This window comes from Crocodylus siamensis, chromosome 14 (genome assembly GCF_052110815.1).
Source record: "Crocodylus siamensis isolate JL-2025a chromosome 14, ASM5211081v1, whole genome shotgun sequence".
Lineage (NCBI taxonomy): Eukaryota > Metazoa > Chordata > Crocodylia > Crocodylidae > Crocodylus > Crocodylus siamensis.
The window spans coordinates 8,261,440-8,273,759 of NC_143408.1; the positions used below are offsets into that span (position 1 = coordinate 8,261,440).

The 12,320-nt window shown below is 57.7% G+C and overlaps 1 protein-coding gene across 1 annotated transcript in view; it reads right to left on the reverse strand.

Annotated features, from left to right (window-relative positions):
• UNC13A (unc-13 homolog A) overlaps window positions 1–12,320 on the reverse strand; it is a 104,154-nt gene that overhangs the window by 59,038 nt on the left and 32,796 nt on the right. The window contains exons 8-12 of the mRNA XM_090028008.1: window positions 11,201–11,236; window positions 9,353–9,563; window positions 8,130–8,255; window positions 4,665–5,261; window positions 1,475–1,568 (exon numbers count right to left, since the gene is read on the reverse strand). Of these exons, the coding sequence (XP_089884134.1) occupies window positions 1,475–1,568; window positions 4,665–5,261; window positions 8,130–8,255; window positions 9,353–9,563; window positions 11,201–11,236 (1,064 nt within the window). The remainder of the gene's footprint in view (window positions 1–1,474; window positions 1,569–4,664; window positions 5,262–8,129; window positions 8,256–9,352; window positions 9,564–11,200; window positions 11,237–12,320) is intronic.

The following is a 12,320-nucleotide window of genomic DNA, read 5'->3' on the forward strand; positions in this document are numbered from 1 at the left end:
AGTGCATGGGCTAGGGGAGCCTGGAAGCACCAAACAGAGTCCTCTACTTGGGACGTGCTGCAGAGGGGTGCATGCAGAGGCCAGGTAGCCACCGTCAGCTTTTCTCTCTTGGTACATTTTTTCCCTTGCCAAGAAATTTTGTGAGGGGGACAAGAATATGAAGGGGATGCCATGTCAATAGAGCCCCCCGGAGCGTGGCACCACTATCCTCCCTGCACACACGCAGCCCCCAGGTTGGGTACACACAGCACCAGGGAGGAGGGCTCAAACCAAACACACTTACCTGCATGCATGCTACACCCCTTCCCCATGGGAAGGTGGGACGTGGACACAAGGACCATGGTGGTGAACAACTGAAAAGAGAAGCGGTGGGGAGGGAAACCAAAGCCCCAGGGGGCGAATCCGGAGCCCAAAGAAAAAAGAAAGATGGAGGATGGAGTCTAAAAACAGAACAAAAAATTGTCAACTGAACAGAAGGTATGAGGGCGAGGGAGCAGCACTGACAGACTGCCACGCCATGGAGCACACGCGGGCTGCGCTCCGTGCCCACCGGGGAGCCCGCGCCGCAGCTGGAGGTGTGGGCGAGTGTCCCGGAGCTAGCGGCAGTGTTGGGAACAGCAGGACAAGCTTCAGCTCAGCCTAGCCACTTGAGCATGTGCCCTGTGGCACAGCTGGGCTTGTATTGCCCGCAGCGGAGCCCACACTGCCGCAACTTCACTGCAATTGCTACCTACGCCAGGGACGAGGAAGCTCACTTGCGTGTGCCTGCCACTGCCATGCCATGCCCAAGGGAGCCACTCTGCCTGCACTGGTGCTGTACGCTCTTGACCTGATGTAAAAGCCAAGCTTGCTCTGGAGACCAAGAATGTGTAGAGTCAGGCCATCCAAAGGCTCTTTTGGGTCCATCCAAAGCCCCCTCATCTTACCCCTCCTTTCCCCATTGGCTCCAGGTATCCCTAACCCTGGCCAGCCAGCTCCGGTGCTCTAGTGCCAGACACTAAAATGCCCCGGTGGGGCCAAAAGTAGCAACAGCACATTCCTTCCCTACAAAGACACCTTCTTGCCCTTGACATCAAGACTGGTTTTGTAGTCCTTGGCATTATGTGGCCAGAGGTGAGGAGCACCGAGCCCCACCTGGGGAAGCCCTGGTGGCTCTGGATATGAGTGGAAGGGAGAAATTAGAGGAGTTTTCCCCTTAAGTTAGAAACCTCAAGCTCTCATGACCCAGGGCTGCAAGAGGCTCTCCCTTTGCTAACACTCACTCCCCAGCCTGGCAGGCAGGTACCGCAGAGCTGGAAGGGGCCTTAAGGGCCATCTAGTTCAGCTCCCATTACAGTCTCGGTGGCTTCCTTTCTGGAACTGACTTGCCTATGGCAAGTCAACTGTCCACTCTGCTCATCCACTTTTTAAAGTCCCCTCTAACTAAGAAGAGGGAGGGTAGGGGACAGGGGGAACGCAGAAGGAGCTCACTCACCTCTTGCAGCTGCATGCAGACTTTGTTGAATGCCCTCAGCCAGTTGGCTTTGGCTCGGGATTTGGCATCCTGAACTTCCACTTCCTCCCTCGCTCTGTAACTGGACACACAGATCAGTCACTGAATGGGGCATCGCTCAGGAACAGGGGCTCAGACCCAGCCCAGGCTAAAGCACAGTCATGTACATGCATACCCATTTCCTGCAAACCCAAAGTCCTTCCTGGAGGAATCTGGCTCCAGAGGCCAGGACCCCTCCAGAGGGAGGGGTCTCCATCTGGTTTTTCTTTTCAACCATTTATCCAACACTACGTGGACCATTTATTTCCAGCTTGCCAGGGATGTGCTGCTGAGAATGCACCAACCCCAGCCTGGAGTTCACCTGAGAGCATGCTGTTACCTACACGCAACATGCCCGTGTCTAGCAGGGATGGATGGATATGTCATCCACGAGCCCTGGTTTTGGCATCTATGGCAGAAGGACGCCACCCCCGTCCTGATTATGCTGGAAGAAGGGGGGTTTCCTGGGTTATGAAGGTATTGCCCTTCATCAGATGTGGGGGTGGCAAAGCCCCTTCTTCAAAAATTAAAGGGTAGGAAAGAAAACGCAAGCCAAGCCCAACGTGAGTCAGGGAGTTTTCCAGCCAGGCAGGAAATCTCACAGCAGCATGATTAAAAGATAACAACTTCTTTTAGCTACTCATTAGGCCAGGACTTGGGTCAGGAAAATGTCTAGTGTAGACACAGCATTACTATACTTTTGCTTCTGGTCTCCGGCAAAACCAGGCCATGATGCAATGCCCAGAAGAGTAGCCAGAGGGAAAGAAAAAAAATAACCCAACAGACTCAGCCCCACAAAGCATTTGGTTTAACCCTAACCGAAGATCAATACCAGGCGTCTGCTTTGCTGATCTTTATAAGAAAGGGCCCGGAAAGATTTCTATCTGAAGCTTATCCCCTCTAAAGTAATCTGATTAGAAACAACTCCTGATAGGTCCTTAGCAGGGGTTGATGCCATAGCCACCAGCACCGAAGAACAGGCCACTCTCATGTGACATGAAGCAATAAAACTACCAGGTTTAGGCAGCATTAACAGGCTGTTATCTTTTACATGGAGGAGCCGCTGGAGGGGGCGAGAGCGAACAACGCACGTTTTACAAGCATGTTGCAGAGAAAATGCAAAATGAGGCCACCCCTCGGAGACTCCTGTCACCCTCAGCCTCTTTGTAAATACGTAAATTTAAAATTGTTTAACATGTTCCCCAAACCTCGTCCGTGTGTGTTCTTGTAAATCAGAGGTTTGCAAAGTCTGGCCTATAATTTAAACAAAATAAGAAACCAAAAGATGCCCATCACTGCTCCCCCTCCATTTGGGAGCGTTTGTGCTCACTGAACCATAGAAAAATAGATGTGTTCAATAATTAAAAGCAGAGACTGATGTTTGTACATTAGTCACATGTTGTACCAGAATGGAGCTGCCGAATAATCTCTAATTTGGGAGGCTATGGATGGGCTCTTATCAACAGCCCGGAAAGGTCACTGTCTCGCAGAAAGTTTTCTTTCCCCCTCTCTATTACAGACTACACCATCCAGGTGTGACGTGCACCCTCCAGTCAAACTCTGCTCCAGTTCATGAGACTTCACTCTGCGTGACCGCAGGCCGGTGAATTAAACTACATGCTTTGGAGCCTGGTTAGAAACCACGTGGGCTCTTTGTGAAGGGTGAATGGCTGAAAAGAATGTCCTCGGGCTAAAAATCATCGAGGCATTTAGAAAAAGAAAACGAAGGCCACAATTTGGTGGCTGTTCAGCTATGCCATCGGTCGCTAGGGACCTGCATGGAATGGAAAGGCTTTGCAGTGGCGCTGAGCACGGTAACGGCTTCCAAAAACTCTTCTTTGGCCCCCGGGCACATAACCTGCCTGCTGGACCTATGTATAGGGCAAACCAAGGACATCCCTTTCCATCCCAACCCAAAAGAAGTCATTACCCAGCTAGAAGAAATGCCAACAGGCTCGGTGAGAGCCCCTTAACTCTTACCCACCCCCACCTACCCGGTTTTTGTTGGAGGAGCAGTCCAACAGTGGATGCTTTATTCCCCAACTGGCTTTAGATGCTAATCAGGATCAGGGGCCCCTTTCCAGTGAGGGTGGACAACATAACTCGCACCAGGCTGAGCTCTGCATAAGGGCATGAGGCACCCAGGCATCAGCTCAGGGTTTGTTCTCAGGCCCTGCAGCATTTCTGGAGGGGTTGGAGGGAAGTATAATATTAAAGGCCTTGTATCACGTGGAAGACTGAGGCAATGTCTACACTGAAGGCAAGGAGTATGAGTGCAGCAGCAGCCTTACTCAGCTAACTTCAACCCAGCCAGCTTGGGCAAAACAAACGGTGAAGATCTGGTTGCAAAAACTTCAGTATGAGCTACTAACTCACCCTCACCGAAGCTAGTGCCGCTGCGTCTTCAGCAACCACCCTCACCCAACCCTGCTGCAGTTAACCCCCACACATGCCCACAGGCAATGAGTCACACGGCCGACTGCAGCATAGGCAAAGCCGGGACTCTTCCCACTTGACTCTGGTGGGTTTTCATGATCCCCCCATAGTTATATAGGATAACTCTGGCCTTGTGCTCACTGCTTCTCCCACAATGAGACTGGTTGAGTGTCCCCGTGCTGCTGCTCAGAGCAGGGGGCCTGACATGCCGGCCTGCCTGGTTACATCGCACACGACACAGAGGTGCTGAGCTGAGCGCAGCTCACACCTCAGTGGGACACCAGTCTGGCCCTGAACTAGACGCTGCCTCCCAAACAGCCTAGCTGGGCAGAGCCATGCTATGTCCACACCAGCCGCAGGACCCTGCCGCCAGCCACAGGACGCTGGAGCAGCCTGTGCGGGCAATCACCAGACTGAGCCACGTCCCCAGGAGCGTTAGGGAGGTGGGCCTAGTGCACGCTGGTACACTGAGCTACAGCTTGCGGCCTTGGGGCAGCACACACTGGGACTGGACAGCTGGCTCCAGCCAGAGTCCCAAGCCAGTAAGGACTCCAAGTTACAGCTCAATCAACCAGGGCAGACCAGCACACAGCTCACCCCACCTGGGCCTAGCTGCCTGGCCCAGCATGACAGCGGGCAGCACGGAGACCTGCTCCACTCCTTCACCTCCCAGCAGCCACCCACCTCTCCCCCTCACCTCTCTTCTGGTTTGGGGGGCTCAGGCTCTTGTCCCTTCTCTGGGACTGGGGGCTGCTCCTCTGCCAGCTTTTCCTGGGGGACGTCTGGAGTCTCCTCTAGGGCATAACCTGCCTTCTCCTCTTTCCTCTCCTGCTGCACCTGCTGCTGCACCGCCGCCTGGTGCACCTGTAGCTGCGCTTGCTGCGGCGCCTGTTGCTGCTTCTGCGGCACCTGTTGCAGCGACTCCTGCTGTTGCTGCTGCAGCTGCCCCGGCTGCTTCTGCTGCTGGTAGGGCTCTCGTTCCAAGGGCTCGGACGCGTACGCCTCACGGCCCTGCAGCTTGTCTTCCTCGGCCTTGGGGTAGTCCTCCTCGTTGTCGCTGTAGTCCTCATTGAACTCGTCCTCTTCTTCCAAGTAGAGGTCATCATCTTCCTCCTCCCAGCGGGGTGAGTCCTTGTGGTAGCTGACCGAGCTGTGGCAGGAGTGGTAGGAGTCCCCATCCCGCTCGTCGATCTCTGAGCCCCGCAGGCTCTCGTCGGGGTCGAAGTCGTCGCTGAGCTGGGAGCTCCCTTGGCTCAGCTCCCCAGAGGAGGCGTAGCGGCTGCTCCCAGTGGGGCTGCATGGGGCAGGTAGGGGTTGGGTTGGAGGGGAGAGAAAGACAGAGGCTTAAAAGGGCCTTTGAGTCACAGCCAGCATCTCTCCCTGTCTGGCCAGCTTGACCCTGAGGAAGACCTCACGCCTCTGGTCCTAGGCTCCTGGGAACCTCGCCTCCATGTAGTGCTGTCTGATGCTGGGAAGCAGTCCAAGAGGGCTGCCTCCGGTACCCCCAGGCAGGCAGTGGGTAGTGCAGGCACATGGGGCCAGAGGGGGAAGCTTCATAGCTTTGCAGCCCAGCACCGCAGCACCAGGTGCCTTAAATGACTCCTGGGATACTGCTGCTATGTCCTTAATCCTGCACCCCACAGCTGGGTGGAGAGAACAGGGAGTTAAGCCAGGGCAGCCCTAGGGTGCACGGTGACTAGAGGTAGGTCAGGACAGCTCAGACTCTCCAGCTCACACAGCAGCCAAAGCAGAGGTTCCCTGGGTACCTTGGCAAGGACACCAAAGGGTGCCTTTGCTGTGGTGCCCGCAGTCCCCAGGGAATAATGCTGTGTAGGGATCAGCTACTGGCAACCAGAGGCTGGTGGCCAGGCGTCCCCTGCACCAGCGGGCCCCTTTTGCCCAACCCCAGCCACTCCTCAGCTGGCAGCGCAGGCCAGGAGTCTATGGGTGATCAGCAGCGCCACCCTCCAGCAATGGCTGCAGAGCAGCTGCACCCTGAACCCCACTGCGGAGATGCCCCTTCCGACCTGGGCACTCCCCCCATACCCCTCACCCGGCCCCATGTGCACCTCCCTGCTGCTCCCACCTCTCCGTACCCCCTGCCTGTGCTCCTCCCAGCCCCGGGGGCGCTTCTTCTAGCCACATCCCCCTCGCACATGACACTTGTGGCCATGCTCCTTCCTGTCCTCCACCGCCTCTGTCCCTCCCAGCTCCTCCCTCCTCTGCCCATCAAATGCCTGCAGGTGGTTCTTCTGCCCTCCCAAATCCCTTCCTCTCCACCCATCCCTCCTGCCCTCACAGCCCCCCATTCCTCTCTTTCTCCCCATGCAGGTCTTCTCTGCCCTGCCTCATGCTGTCCTTTCCCCTGTATCTCCTCCATCAGCCACACCGCGTCCCCTACACCCGCACCCATGCACCCATAACACACATGGGCCCAAGGGCCACTCACAGCAGAATGAGACTGGGGCTCAGGGACGGGAACGTTGCAGGACTCCAATGGGGGGAGACTGGGGCAGGGGAGGGACTGGGGAAAGGGGACTCCTCATCGAATCAAACACTGGAAACGAGGAGAAACAAAACCGGGTGCCATTCTCCGAGCACCGCAGCGATGGTGGCGGCGTCTCCGAGCTGAGGGTTCACAGTAAGCGCGCATGCAGACATAGTACAGGGACACACCTGGGGGTAGGCCGATACCACGTCTCCAGCACCGGCAGCAAGGGGGGGCGGTATTTAGGGGCACACGCAGGCACACACGAGATCCCCTCGGGCTGAGCCCTGTGCCCGGATGTGGCTGTGCCATCCCTGTGGGAAGCTGGTGGGAGGGCCGGGTTGCCGCACCTGGGAGATCCTGGGCAGCTCAAGGAGAGAAGCACTGGGGAGACTGTGCAAGCTGGGCAGAGGCTGGACCCATCAGGGAGAGGACGCAACCAGATTTTGGCAGAGACTGAAGGGGAGATGGAGAGAGGACTGAGCTCTCCCAGCACCACTTGAGTGGGGTCTCAGCCCTGGACTCTTCCGGGTCCCAGCGTCACCTTCCTGCAAGCTCGGCCCCAGAGAGAATTTAAAGGGCTGGCCTAATGTACAAGAGCACTGACCGAGTGCCTCAGACCTCACGCTGTAACCCCACGTTCAGGACCAGACCTCTGCTTTCCCCAGCAAGCCCCACTGCCCTCGTGGAAACTATGACTGCACTGCATGGTCTCACGACTAGCTTCTCTTTGAGGCCTGGCCCCTTGCTGCTCCAAACACATAAGTGAGACAGGGGAATTGGCAGCAGCCCTAAAGCTGGGGTTGAAGTCAGTTCTGCCATCGGAGGCCACATGTTTCACTAGGGGATTCTCGCCTGGTCCGGGGGTCTTGCAGAAGACCCGAGCCCCGAGACCATCCACAGCCCTCACACCACACCTCGCACAAGTGTCCTGCCCTTCTCCCAGCCCAGGTTGTGCTCCAGCCCTGGCCTGGAGTGAAAGGAATGACCGTGGATAGGCTAAGTGACCCCGCTCCTTAAGGACTATCCTCTCTACACTGTACCGTGCTAGGATTGGGGCTTGGATGCTCCGGTGATTGAACCGAGACATCTGAGGCTGAACTGCATGGAACGGCCTAATCGGGCAATTAGGTGCCCAAGAGAGGGGCTGCAAACTAGGGTGGACAGAGGATGAGGGTACGGTTCAAGGAGCAACTGGGGGCTAGAGGAGACAAAGTCAAGTGGCTTTGGGTCCAATCTCAGCCAGCCGCACCTTAAACCCATCTCAGGTCCTTGCTGCCTTCCACACTGGGGTCTCCTGGGACATGTGCTTTGCTGCCTGGGGGTCCCTGCCTGAGTGAGAGTCCTTCAGAAAATGTCTCCACAGTGGGGCAGGTGCCGGCGTAGGTCAGGAGCACACACGAGGCAGGTGGCTCCCTAGAGAGGCATCTCTTGCTGTGGCTGGACATGTGTGCAACGCAGACTGCACCGGTCACCTCCAAGGTCACATGTTGTCCCATGAATTTGGTACATGGTGGTGGTGGTACGGGGGTAGGGTGGGGGTGGGGCTTTGTTGATGCCGCGGACTGTGTTGGGCTGCCATTGCCAGGACTGGTATCGGCCTAACCCGGGCTGCAAGGACCAACCACAGCACTCTGCATAAGGCACAAGGCTAGAGACAAGGTAGAGACCCACCTATCAGATAGGTCTAGGGACCGCCTGCTCTCAAGGGAGTACTGGCGGCTGGTCCGCCTGCTCGACTCGGAAGCGGACTCAGCGTCGCTGCGCCCGTTTGTGGCAGAATCTACGCTATCGTAGCGTCTGCCGGGGAGGAGAGGAACACGGTCAGCAAAGGTCACCAACAACCAAACACGCAACCACAGACACGAGCTCCTGCCGTGGCCACGCAGCCGCCACTCCTCTCCTCGGTGCTGCCCCCCGCTTCCCCGCAGTGTCCGCCCCCATGCCAAAGCAGCCGGGGGGTGAGGATCCCATCTGGGCAGAGCAAGGATGTGGCCAGGTCAGACCTCAGCTCGGGTTCCCGACCAGATCTGGGAGGATGCTCCCAGTCAGACTTCTCTGACGTGGGGGATACGTCACTTGGATCTGAACTCTCATGAAAAAGCCAGGATGGTCTGAAATCACTGAGATCAGGTGCAAGGGAGGCAGGCGCTGAGCCAGCTCCTCCTGACAGACCTGCCACTCTTCTCCTGCCCTGCAGCATCCTCTGCTGCTCCAGGCCCTGGCTCTGGCCCACTCCCACACCTCTGCCAGGCTGCTACATGGCGATCAGCGCCCTCCCCGGCCACCCCTGCTCGACACATGCCAGGTGCCCCTGGGGTTCAGCTGGACACCGCTCATACCTTCCTCTCCCAAAGGGCCATTCCTTATTCTTTGGAAATCTCACAATAGTGGGGGTTACAGGTTGGGGGGTGGGGGTACACTTCCAAGCTACCCCCACCGTCCCAAGCTCCCTCCAGGGCCCCAGCATTGCAGACTCGGCAGCAGCAAACAGGGGAGAATATCTCTGCTGCCGCTGTCATCAGGCATCACTAAAACACCCTCCCCAGAAAGGAGCAGGGGGTCCCTGCTCCTTTGCAGACTGCACAGCAGTAGGGTCAGGGCCAGAAAGGTTTCCCCTGATGCATTTAAAGAGAGCTAAGGTGCTGGAGGAGCTAGCTGGGATCAGCCAGCATGCTAGGATGTGGCACCACTGTGGACGAGCCCCATCTGTATCAGTCACTAAAGCTGTATCCGCAGGAGGGTCAGGCTTTGCCACCCCTCTAGACCGTACCCATCCCTCAAGGTGCCTCTTGCAGGTCACCAGGTACTAGCCTAACCTCTCCCCAGAGGGGCTGTGGCTTCCTACCAGCCGCTTCTGCTTTTAAAGGGGTGGAGCAATCTCTTCCCGTCTCTACCTGATGGGCCGCTGATCCGAATAGTCCATCTCGTAGCTCTGCATGGAATCCGTGTACGAGTCCCGGGAGCTCTGCTGCTGGTGCCTCATGGGATACTGGTGGACCGAGGCATTGGGCTGGGAGGTGGTGTAATAGGGAGGTGGGATGCTATTGCTGGTCTCGCTTCGGTAGTCGCTGTCCCGGTCATCCACGGTGCTGTCAGGGTCGTCATCTGCAAAGGGCCAGTTGCCACCAGTGAGCTGGACAGGAGCATTTCACACGGGATGGGACCACAGAGCCCCACAACAGCTGTGCTCAGCAGTTGAGGCAACACCAGCTCCCATGTCTGTGTTTCAGTTACCCCAAGGCCGTGGCCCTTGCTGCCACGTGCATCAGCTAGAACTGTGCCACTTCTTCACAGCCAACACCCGAGTGAGACTCAGTCTTAAGAGAAGGAGTCTAGAAAGGCCCTTCGGCAGAACTGTGGGCCCAGTTGGTGCGGGTGTCTGTGGGAGCTGTGGGTGCCCAAGAACTGTGCCCTGCTAGCCCTGTGCATGTGTGGGGTTGGTGTGTTTTGGGCGAGTGTTAGCGCTCCCGGAAACTCATCGCACTTGCTCTAGCAAGGCTCCTCAGCACCAGCATGCCCACTGCTCCCTTAGCCAGGCTCAGGCCACCTCCTGGGCAGGGACCATTGGCAGAGGTCAGGTCCTGGCATGTGGGCGCCTGCCAGCTTCCTGCCTGAGGTAGGGCTGCTATCTGTCCCCTGACAGGGTGATGGCCCCTTTGGCTGCTTGGGGATGTGCAGGGTCCCCTCAGCACCTGGACTGTGATGGGCATCGCCAAGGCCACATGTTTGCAAGCTGGTCTGGGGAGGGAGCTGCAGAGTGATCTGGGGACCCAGTCCAGGGCCAGGTTTAGAGCATCGATCTGAGATGACCAAATGTGTAGGCATCCCCTTCAACCTGCCCCTTCCCCAAGCTCCTTCTAGTAGCAAACTCCGGGCTGGCAGCTGGGACGTGGTTTGGGGACATAACTCAACCTCTCCCAGGATCTGGGAGCTCCTGGCCTGCTCCTACCCAAGATTTAAACCCTGGGGTTGAGGCCCCAGAGGCAATAACCCACCATACCATCCTCTCACACCACTTCAAACCACAGGCCCTGCCCCCAGCAAGCACTGGAGCCCAAAGGGATTCCTTAGCCCAAAGGGCAGACTGTAGGGGTAACCACATCATAGGGGGTGAGGAGGGGAGGAGGGAAATGGGATTATACATAAGGGGTCGGGGGAAGGGGAAGAGGAGGGGGACATGGTGAGGGGTCCTTAGGATGCTGACATTCTCCCAGTAATCTCTTGCCATGGACAGGCCGCCTCCCGAGCCTGGGGCAACTGGTGGAAAAGCACAGAGCCTTGCGTCACAACCAGTGAACCCTGCGGGCACCTGATTAAAGCACCCACCCTGCACACTGGGACCATCCCATACCCCCTGACCAAAATATTACAGTGCCATCTGCACACTGCTCCCCTCCCCAGCCCCACTTCCTTCCCTGGGGTCGTGTCCTCCTTCTACCCCAGAAGGAGCAGGGCTTTGCAGATGGTCCTGTGTCGCAGCAGGGGCTGCCACCTGTCTCCACCGAGCACTGCAAGACATGCCAGCTAAAGTATAGGAAAGCCAGAGGTGAGATGAGAGCCCAGAGCCACCCTGTGCCACCCTGTAACCCTTGAGGGCTTGTCTGCATTAACTATAATCTGTTCACGGGGTTGGAGCTAGAAGGTGGGCTCTGCTGGGTGGGGAGGGACGGCTGGCCTCTGGAGGGATCGGGGTAGAGAAGGGAGCGCTGCCTGCCATGTAGGAGAGAAGAGCGGATACTTACTCTGTTGTTCTCCCCAGCCAAAATAATTCCAGTTGCCTACAAAGAAAAGGGGCAGAGACAATAAAGACGGACATGACTCCGGGAGCAGGTGTCAGAGCCCAGATGGGAAAAGCAAATGTCCCTTTCCAGGAGCAGGCCCGAAACAAACCCCAAGCTCCCCTCCCAGCCCAGACGATGGTGTGTAGCTCCCAGGCTCCAGCGCTGCACTGGTGCTCAGGGACCAGTCCTGTCCTGCCCCCCCAAGCTTGGTACAGATCCAGACCCAGAGCTGCCCTGGCCTGTCTCTACAGCACACCCAGGGGACATGGGACCTGCCATTTCAGCTGCTACAGAGTTGGGGTGGGGGGCGAGGACTAAGCCCCTGCTGCAGTGAGCTGGGGGTGGGGGCAAGAGGGCTGAGGTGGAGTCCATGTGGGAAGGGGGCTGGAGGGAAAGGGGGACATGTCGGAGGTGCTGGTGAGGCTGCAAGAAAAGGTCCAGGCAGCAGGACTGAAATATTGGTGGAGCCAGGTCATGGCCACATCTGGCTCCAGCCCAAACAAGTGCAGAGAAGATCCGGCATCACCAAGGAGCTGCTGCGCTGGTCCCGCCGGCCAGCGTCACCAGGGCAGCCGACGCGCTGGGTAACCTTCCAACCTGCCTGTGCCATGTAAGCCTGAGGAGGGGGCTCATCAGTTCAGGGCTTGGCCCGGCTCTGCTCTACCCAGGTCTTCCCCATGCTCCTGCCCCATGCACGGGTTCAGTTGTGTGGCCTTGGTATCCCCCAGGAAGTGTGTGGGGGGTACCCACAGGTGTCCCGCTGCGGCGGTGCTCCCGACCAGCCATTAACCCACCCACCCTGGAGCTGCCCTTGCCACCCGTAGGTTGAACTCCGGCCCTGAGCTGGTCCCGGATTCAGGTCCCTCAGCTGGTCCCGGATCTTGGCCCACAAGGGCTAATTTATCCGTGTGCCAGAAGACGAGGAGGTTGCACACTGCCCCGGTCTCCTCCACCAAGGGGAAAGCCTGGGGTAGGAGGAAGGCCCACATACAGCAGGTTGTAGCCATGCGGGCACCACCAGCAGAGAGATGGGCTGCGTGGCACGCGCCACAGCATCCCGTCTCCTGTCGCGTGGTACGGA